This window comes from Cololabis saira, chromosome 1, assembly GCF_033807715.1.
Source record: "Cololabis saira isolate AMF1-May2022 chromosome 1, fColSai1.1, whole genome shotgun sequence".
In the NCBI taxonomy this organism is placed as follows: domain Eukaryota; kingdom Metazoa; phylum Chordata; class Actinopteri; order Beloniformes; family Belonidae; genus Cololabis; species Cololabis saira.
Genome location: NC_084587.1, coordinates 39,960,899 through 39,970,958, shown reverse-complemented (window position 1 = coordinate 39,970,958; position 10,060 = coordinate 39,960,899). Strand labels below are relative to the sequence as shown.

Below are 10,060 nucleotides of genomic sequence, written 5' to 3'. Positions count from 1 at the left end.
AAAATTGTATATACTCATCCCTGTAGTGCACCAGTTAGCCATTGTGTGTGTAGCTCTCCTTTCTCTGTTCTTCATTCTCTCTGTCTGATCTCCTTTTTCCTGCTCTTCCCAGCTGGTCTCCAGCAGGATGGTCCCCCGTTATGATACAGGTCTTGCTCAAGGTTTCTTCCCTCCTAAAGGGGAGTTTGGAAGCTTTTCTCCCACTAGGGGAGTTTTTACCTTCCATTGTGTATGTTTATCACGGGCAGGGCTTCTGGGGGGACTGGGGGGGCGCTACTCCCCCAGCCCGGGGCCCAATGGGGCCGCACAGGGCCGGTTCTAGAAAATGATGACTAGGGGTGCATTTCAGATCAGAAGGGGTGCACATGCCTGGCACGTTATTTAACACTAAATGATGCATTTTCCCATAATTTCAAGCGGCATAATAATAGCAAAACAACAATATTTGAAGTGTATTTCAAGTGCACTTTTGCAGCAATATCACTGCAGAACAAAGAAAATGCTACATTTAGTCTGGACTACCTCACCCATCAGACAATCTAGCAACAGAAAATAAAACATAGCAACAAAAATAAATTTAACCATAAATATACAAGACTGTCTCAGAAAATTAGAATATTGTGATAAAGTCCTTTATTTTCTGTAATGCAAAAATGTCATACATTCTGGATTCATTACAAATCAACTGAAATATTGCAAGCCTTTTATTATTTTAATATTGCTGATCATGGCTTACAGCTTAAGAAAACCCAAATATCCTATCTCAAAAAATTAGAATATTCTGGGAATCTTAATCTTAAACTGTAAGCCATAATCAGCAATATTAAAATAATAAAAGGCTTGCAATATTTCAGTTGATTTGTAATGAATCCAGAATGTGTGACTTTTTTTTTTAAATTGCATTACAGAAAATAAAGAACTTTATCACAATATTCTAATTTTCTGAGACAGTCCTGTAAACTCGCTTGCGTCGTTGTGCTTGAACCACTTCTGGATATCCATCGTTACTTTGTGTTAACGTTGCAGCAGAGAGCAGCGTCTCGCTGGTGCAGGAAACTGCACGGAGTGACGGACACTGGCTGATTTATGGTTCCGCGTGGCACCAACGCAGAGCTTACTGCGTAGGATACGCGGTGACGCGAACGTATGGTGCGCGTCGCCGCGTACACTGCGCCGTAGACTACGCCGTCGATTTAACGCGGAACCATAAATCAGGCTGACGCGGGCGCATTTGTCAGTTTTCTTTTCGTCTTTTCAACTGAGCATGCAAACACATAAACTGAGGGTGCAATGAGCTTTTGCACCCTCGTAGACCCGGGCCTGGGGCCGCAGCCCCCACCGCCCGCAAGATTTATTTATTTTTTTGTGGCACCACTTGTCATATTCGGTATAAAGCATTGTATAGTATGTTGTGCTTAGATTTTCACACTCACAGTTAACATTAAAACAAAAATTGCAAGTGAATCTCCAAATGTATTTTGGGTAAAATCGTTCGTCATCAACAGCCGTCTATCAACGTCATACGTCATCATGGATCACTTGTCAGAGCGCAGTAATCCATACAGCCTAAACATGAGCGGGAGTTAAGCTTTAGTTATGGTTCTGCGTCAAAACGACGCCGTGCCTACGAGGTGTGGTACGCGTCGACGCGTACCACACGCCGTCACTGACGCCCGTCACTGACGCCGTCACTGACGTCGTCACTGACGCCGTCACTGACGCCGTCACTGACGCCGTCACTGACGCCGTCACTGACGCCGTCACTGACGTGCACCTCCCGAAAATTGTAACTACGCGTCGAGGCGACGCAGACCACACGCAGACGGAGACGGCTGTGATTGGTTCGCTTGGTAGCAATGCATTTCCGGTTTGAAGGAGTCGTGAACTTTCAGCACTCTTACAAACCTCATTGTACATTTTACAAACCTCATTGTACATTTCTGTCTATACTTTTTACCTATCCTAAGTTCCTAAGTCACTTTTGTACAGACTCACCCAGCACTTTAAAACCTCATTTTGTACATTTCCGGTCTACATTTTATTTTACTGTTTATACTTTTTATTGTTTATACATTTCATTTTATTTTATCTCTTATATATTTGTTTTTATATTTGTATTGTGTTGCACCAATCCCCATAACAAATTCCTCGTGTGAAAACTTGGCAATAAACCCTTTTCTGATTCTGATTCTGATTCTTTTCTTCGTGTATGTGTGATTTTTTTTGTTTTTGTTTTTTGCACAATAGTTGTCCTTAACTCTTTGATTCACTGTGACCGGAAAAAGTCGGATAAACCATTCAGGAAAAGATCGCAAAATAGCGGTCACGTGGGAGTATTGCACCGCGACGAAATGGAGTGAAGGAGAAGTCCGAAGGGTTCACGGCGGCGTCACGGTGACAGGGTGTGCGAGAGAAGAATTCCACAAGCCAACGGAGCGCCAGAAATAAAATGGCTTTGGCTTTGTGAAGACGTTAACCCGTCGTTTCTCTCATTATTAATCCATAGGTACGTAAAGTTACAGTTTAGTTTGTTATCTTTCACATTGAATGGTTTACCATTTGGAAACGTGAGCTTATATTGTTTAAATGTGAGTTTATATCGAAACATGAGTTTATATTGTTTAAATGTGAGCTTATATTGTTTAAATGTGAGTTTATATTGTTTAAATATGTGGTTTAGTCATGGGACAAAGCCAGTTTATTACTTTTTGTGAATTATTTATTTTATTTTGCACATTTTCATTTAATTTACTTTTGATGAACATTATTTACTGATTGAATAACAGAAATAAAATGGCGTTGGCTTTGTGAAGACGTTAACCCGTTGCTTCTCTCATTATTAATCCACAGTGATCTCCATCCTGTGAATTACCGTACATGAACCGGTCCAGATACCCCTAGATCTGGAGCCGGTTACATTAGCAACGATTCATCCCCGGGCCACCGGGCGAGTTTGCGGAGTGCAAGGCTCGCCGAGTTCCTTCAAGTAGTGGTGAGTAGGCCACAATACTTCAAATTGAATTTGAACTTTTTTGTGAATTTTTGGGCCGCCGTGCCAATTTTACTATACTAGTGCCATTAGTTGAAGTGGATGTCAGATGGTGATTTCAGAGTGATATGGAGGCTATTCGTGGTGCTGAACTCCTATAATGTCTGAAATGTATTTGTTTTATTAGGCTATGTTTTTGTTGTTCTTGTGGTTTGTTGGACTTCATCATGTTATATCATTATATGAAGTGGGTTTCCGTTATCTGTTGTGCTGATAAATACAATCAAACGCTTTGGATTGTGTGTCAAATAGTGTGGCTTCAGGTGGCTTGTGTGCGATGAATAACGTTCTGGGATAGATGTATAAAGTCGGAAAAATATAATTTATTAAAAAAAGGTCAACAAAACAGGTTTCAAAATTCAAATGACCCTTTGTAGAAATGAAATCTTAAATATGTCACCTTTTCTCTTCTTTCAAACATTTTTTAAAGTGTGTTCCTGCAGCGAGAGACAACAGGTTCACACACCTGACTCATAGGGGCGAGCATTAAATTATATGTTACCCTGCTGCAAGTAAATATAATTATTCTGAAAAATTGTATTATCATTTTAACAAATTTGAGAATTTTCTTTCAAAATCTCTAATCTCTCTGCTCTTACATCTGGTAATGCTTGTAAGCCCCGTTTTTGGGCATGTGTAGGCTGTGTTAATGAGACGGGTATTTTTGCAGCCTGGAGCCTCTCGTCTCATGACCTGGAGGTCCCAGACGTCATGAGACAGGAGGCTCCAGGCTGCAAAGGGCCCGGTCATATGCCCCGCCCCCCGGCCCGGCTCTGATATGTTCCGCTACTGCACACCAGACATATTTTATAATGAATCTATGTGGGAGTGCTTGCTCATCAAACACCAGAGAAACTTTACAAACAGAAGGGGAAGTGTCATGTCTGTAGTGCTTTCACAGATGTGAAACTGACCGTTTATGTTGCCACACAGCCAGGTTCAGTCATTACCACTGACTGGTTACAATACAGGCCTGCTGTGTCAGACCAGCTGCTCCAAGCTGCCTCAAGACCAGCACTGAAAGGTAAATGGTTCTTCTAGTGGAATTCTGGCATCTGGAGTGATCCACAAACATGATCACGTCAGGTGCCTGGATGAAAATCTTGTGTGTACAAAATTTGTGATTCTTGATCTCTCCTGGCATGTCTCTGTACATCTTGACATCTTTTCAAACATCTTTGCTGATCTTGATGAAATGGGAACTCCCCCAGTTTAGTTTTCATTTGAAACATTGGAGTCTCTATCCATCTATACCATAAAGTTGAATTTCTTGTGAACTAAGTGCCTGACAGGGTCTGTCGCCCTGAGCCGAGGTAGCAGGTCACTCCTTTGTGCAGTTATTGGTCCGGGAGCTGTCCTCGCCCCCAGGTAGAGGAAGAGAGAGTACAGCAGTCAGCCTGAAGGTACTGTTGTTCTAGACTATCATTTTTCCTTTATAATCCATATTTTTAAATTACAAATGTTTGCCATTGTATATTGTTACAAATCATTCTGAATCACTAGTCTTTGAAAATGATCAAAGTAATTCATCTATTCATCTATATCACACTTTTCACTAAAAGATCAGTTCAATTTGACTAAAAGTCTTTAAATGATAATCTAACACCAGCAGAAATTGATATAAATGGATTCAGAAAACTAGGCACCAGTGAAACGTCCTGTACATTTGTGAATATTGACATTATTCTAGCTCCACAGACAGGGATCAGTAATTACGGTGCAGCTTCAGTGATGCCTTCAGGTCGCCTCAGAAAACAAATGCCCAACATCGTGACTTCTCCATTCCCTGTGTGCTCTTATACTGAATAAAGATTTGTCAGTAAAAACATGTTCTGCTGGTGACTGGCTACTCTCAGCTAAGTATTAACATCACAGTTGTTAATTTAACATTTCTAGTCAAGAGAGTTGATATTTATACAGGTTTTAACCCCTGCAAGACCAACTATCTAACAGAATGAATCAACATTGTAATCTGATTACAATTGGTAAATCAAACCAACACTCGCTGACTTTAAAAGCAACTTAAAATGGAGCTTTTCAAAACCAAAACTGTAACATCAGAGACAAACACAGATTACAGAGTTCTGCTTTATTCAGGAAAAACTTCAACAATCCAGCAGTTTTCACTCGTTCCATCATCAGAGATTGTAGGATCAGTCACACTTGCAGATGTTACACTTAGATCACATGATGTTACATTTGACTGGAAAATCTCAAATGTTCCTTTTAAAAAGAGGAGGAAAAAAAACAGGTAAAAGGTAGAAGTACAACATACAAATGTAATACTATGATCCAGGGTTGATTCTAGGATCAGAGCTTTAGGCGTGCTGAGTATTCAGAGTTCGCTGGCAAGATAAACTTAACTGTTTTGTACATTTTAACACAAGTTTGAACCATCATTCCCACATTTGTGAAAGAAAAGCATAGATAGATAGATAGATAGATAGAACATTCAGTGTTTATGAATATTCATTACATCAAAGATCAGACAGTTTGATTGACAGGACAGATGATCAGAGGAGCAGAGTTTTCACCTCCATCATTGAGTAAGGGACTGAAGTACGGATGGAGTTTCTCCCTGAAGGAGCAGCCAGTAAAGGAGTAGATAAGTGCTGCAGCATCTACATCATGAAAGGAGACCAGACCCTCCTCATAATCCACAAACACCCCCAACTTCTCAGGAGGAGAACTGGGATGGAGACGGACTGGAGGATCATCATTAGCTTTGTACTCGTTTACATTTATCAGACAAACAGTCCAGTAACCATCCTCAGGACTCAGAGTGATGTCTCCCTTCCTGTCGATCGACTCTCTGGCCACTCCTACAGTCCAGTCAGTCTTTCCTTTAACCTGAACCTCAAAGTAAAATCTGCCTGAAGAGAAACTCTGTTTTGCTAAAACATCAACACATTGAGAGAATCTCTCTGGATTATCTGGAAGATTCTTCCACACATCACCATGATAGACTTGTTTTCCATCATCAGACAGGATGAGTTCAGGATGTGCTGTATCAGGATCAAGAGTCACATCAGCTTCAAACTGCTGGATCCTCCTCAGCTCAACTTCAGCGAGCAGCTTCTTCATCTTCTCTCTGAGGTTCTTCTCCAGCTGCTCCACAGCTCTCACCACAGTCCCCTCATATGAAGGTGGATGGACTCTGACCTCTGTCCAGTTCTTGGTGGGTGGAGCATCTTTCAGGGATGAGAATCTTTGGAGGAGGTGCAGGTGATCTTCAGAGCGTGAGAGCTGCTCCACCTCAGAGCTCCTCTTCTTCAGCTCACAGATTTCCTGTTCCAGATCTTTGATGAAGTCTTCAGCCTGTTTCTCTGCAGTTTTCTGTTTGTCTTCCATCTCCTTCATGAACTCCTTCAGACGTCTCTCAACAGACTCCTTCAGATCAGTGAAGACCTGAACACCTTCTGCTTTCTCTCTGTCTGCAGCATCGTTACTGATCTTCAGAGACTCTTTGATCTCCTGAATCTTCAGTCGTCTCTTCTGGATCATCTGCTGAATCTCAGCCTCTGTCTTCTCCAGATCTGCCTTCTTTCCTTCATATTCTTCTCTCAGAGGAACAAACTCATGAGTCTTGTGGTCTAAAACAGAGCAGAGAGCGCAGACACATGTCTGGTCGGTCTTACAGAACAGCTCCAGAGGTTTATCGTGCTTCGTACAAATCCTGTCCTCCAGGTTCTCCACAGGCTCCACCAGCTGATGTCTTTTCAGACGTGAAGCTGTCAGATGAGGCTCCAGGTGAGTCTCACAGTAGGACAGCAGACACACCAGGCAGGACTTCAGGGCCTTCAGTCTGGTTCCAGTGCAGACGTCACAGGGAACTTCTCCTGGTTCTGCAGCTTGTTGCTCTGAGCTGCTGCTGCTGGATATCTGTTGAGCTTCACGTCTGAACTCAGAAACCATCTCTCTGAATAAGGTGTTGACTTTCAGCTGAGGTCTGGTGTTGAACATCTCCTGACAGATGGGACACTTGTAGAGAACATTAACATCCCAGTGATGAGTGATGCAGGTTTTACAGAAGTTGTGTCCACATGGTGTGCTGACTGGATCAGTGAACACATCCAGACAGATGGAGCACAGGAACTGATCTGCAGATCTCAGGTTGCTGCCAGCAGACATGTTGGATCTCTGGAAACAAAAGTGAAAGTGTGAAACATCAAAGCTGCAATAATGAAATGAAGAAGTGAAAAACAACGAGAGAAGGAAACGGATGGAACAAAGAATGTCATGAATCCTCAGAGAAAACACTCGTCTGACAGTAAAAGGAGGAATGTTTCATCAACATAAGTTTAGATTATTAATGTCACGACTCCAGAATAATTAAGTATTTGATGTGAATCATTTTCCTCTAAACATTCCTGTTCTTTTACCAGAGTCAGATGGAGTTTTCCAGAATAACATTTCGTAAACAGAGTTGAGGTTTTGTCTTCCTGCTGACAGAAACACAGTAAATGTTTTCTTCTGGACTCACCAGTGTTTCAGAGACTCTGCTGTGTTGTGGAGGAAAACCCGAACAGGAGTCTTCTGGACCGGATTTCTGCTCCGTCACACTTGAACTTCCTGCTTCCTCCCTCTGTTCTGGTTCCTCCCTCTGTTCTGGTTCCTCCCTCTGCTCTGGTTCCTTCCTCTGATTTACAAGATTGTTGTCAAACAGCAGAGTTGATGTGATGAATGAGACGTGTAATGACAATTTTTCCAATTTCCATAAAGGTTTTCCTATTTTCAAAGCTTTTGTCATTACTTCACAGGTGGGGCAGGAGTGAACCAACGCAGACCCAGATGACTAATTTCCAGGCAGTGACAGTTGCAGTTAGTTGGTGGTTTATTGAAGAAAAAGTTAACATACCAGTTTTCTGTTGCAGGCTCAGCTCTGTTCTGTTTGTCTGTGTGATCTGTTGTGCAGTCTGGTGAGAACTGTTTGACTTTCCCTTCCTGTATCTTCCTCTTCCTGTCCCCTATTCCCTCTATATCCACCTTATTCCTGAAGGCTCTACTGTAGAAACGATTGTGGGTGCAACTTCCGGTGAGACGCCGGAAGTAGCGTAAAGCCATTGACTAACCATGGCAGCTGAGAGCAAACAGCGGTTTATTTTAAAGCAATTTGCTTTCAATCTAGCAGAGAAGTTACGGTTTTGTTTTCTGACATTTAATGTTTAATATATTTATCAACCATAGCATTTACTAAAATGCCCTTGCGGAGCTCGGGTACGTCGTGTTGTGGAGGAAAACCTGCATCCTACTTTGTGGTTGGGATCCGACAAACCACCGGAGAAGAGACGGGAATCCTCAGAAGGATTGACAGGAATATCATGAGAATATCAGGTATGATTTCAGGTTAATGTCATGAGAATATCAGGTATGATTTCAGGTTAATGTCATGAGAATATCAGGTATGATTTCAGGTTAATGTCATGAGAATATCAGGTATGATTTCAGGTTAATGTCATGAGAATATCAGGTATGATTTCAGGTTAATGTCATGAGAATATCAGGTATGATTTCAGGTTAATGTCATGAGAATATCAGGTATGATTTCAGGTGTAATGACATGAGAACATCAGGTGTGATTTCAGGTTAATGTCATGAGAACATTAGTTATGATTTCAGGTGTAATGACATGAGAATATCAGGTGTGATTTCAGGTTAATGTCATGAGAACATCAGTTATGATTTCAGGTGTATGGAGGACACAGCATTGTTGTATTTGTCCGGTAATGACAACTTTTAGTATTATTTATTATTATTTTCTGTGAAGTTAAAATACAAAGTGTGTTTATGGCACGGACTACAGTGCAGCATTAGAATAAAAATACAATAGTTTCACTACAGACGTGTTGATAAGAAAAATGTTTTTTGTTAATTACATTTTAAATCGTAGCTGTGATAATGTACCAGGTTTTTCCTAAACTTCTGGAGGGCTTAGGTGATGTGGTTGCAGGTGGGGGGTTGTGGGTTTTCCCCCAGGTACATTTGATGAGGGGGCTGGGGGTGTTATAATGGTAGGGAAAACCCTAATGTATCATATCTTATCTTAATAATTGTGTACTGTATTGCTCCCTCAGATGAGCCTGACCAGATGGATCAGGAGGAGGAGCTGTGATCAACACCAAAGCTTCCTGTGATGCCCAAACACAGTGGTCAGACCCAGGGATGGAGGACCACACCTATTCTATTATTTACGTGCTGGAGATGAGGTGATGGGTGGCCGTGGTTTCACAGTTAGAGACTTTGTGCCCAAAATGGACAAAATGCTCAAGATTTGTGCTGGTTTAGTGAATTTAAGAGCTGAGTTTATTTCAAGTGAAAAGTGAGAAGACATTTAATATTGCACTTAAACATACTTACATATTTCATTCATTTAACATTTTCTGAAAACAATTGAGGTTCAGTTAAACTTACAGTATCTTTAACACATAACTCTCAACAGGTTAAGTGCTGTATGTAGTTTGTAGAGCTGCACTTACATATTTCATTCATTTAACATTTTCTGAAAACAACTGAGGTCCAGCTGCAATTGTCATTTTTTTGAGGAAATAGAAGTCCAAATAGTGTGATTTCAGTTTGTCAGGTGTGAATATTTTCTGGTTTCTTAAGTCCTCCGACAGTAAACTGAATGTCGCTCACTTAAGACACAAATGTTTTGTTGAACAATATTTTTGTGTTAAAATATTTTGATTCATGTCCCAATATTGTATGTCCTAATATGTCAGGAGGGGATCTTTCAGGTTGTTTTAAATAAAACTGAAAACAAAAATGAAGTCTGTTGTTCTGTTTTCCCCCTAGCTTTATACAGTGCTCTTGGTGGTTATTTTGTGTGTGTATTACACATAACACCTGTTATTCGCTTACTGTATTTTCAAGAGATTCAGATATTTGGGGCAAAGCTGAATCTTCTTTGCAACAAATTCATCTACAAATGTTGGAAGCATGTGTGAAAAGTTCTGGAGGTGTTTCATGTGTGCATCTGAAGTCTTTGTCAAATGAAATTTGGAGCTCCAG

The 10,060-nt window shown here is 41.1% G+C and overlaps 1 protein-coding gene across 2 annotated transcripts; it reads right to left on the bottom strand.

Moving 5' to 3' along the window:
• Positions 1-5,140: 5,140 nt before the first annotated feature.
• On the bottom strand, positions 5,141-7,922 carry LOC133452979 (E3 ubiquitin-protein ligase TRIM39-like). 2 transcript variants are annotated; one of them, XM_061732776.1, is made up of 2 exons: positions 7,908-7,922; positions 5,141-7,189 (listed from the first exon to the last, which is right to left on the bottom strand). In XM_061732776.1, exon 2 carries the CDS (start codon positions 7,178-7,180, stop codon positions 5,534-5,536), a length of 1,647 nt encoding a protein of 548 aa, XP_061588760.1. In that variant the 5' UTR covers positions 7,181-7,189; positions 7,908-7,922; the 3' UTR covers positions 5,141-5,533. The 2 variants fall into 2 exon arrangements, with proteins under 2 accessions (XP_061588760.1, XP_061588752.1); XM_061732768.1 differs by lacking the exon at positions 7,908-7,922 and adding an exon at positions 7,533-7,556 and having other exon boundaries at positions 5,141-7,187.
• Between the last annotated feature and the right edge of the window lie 2,138 nt (positions 7,923-10,060).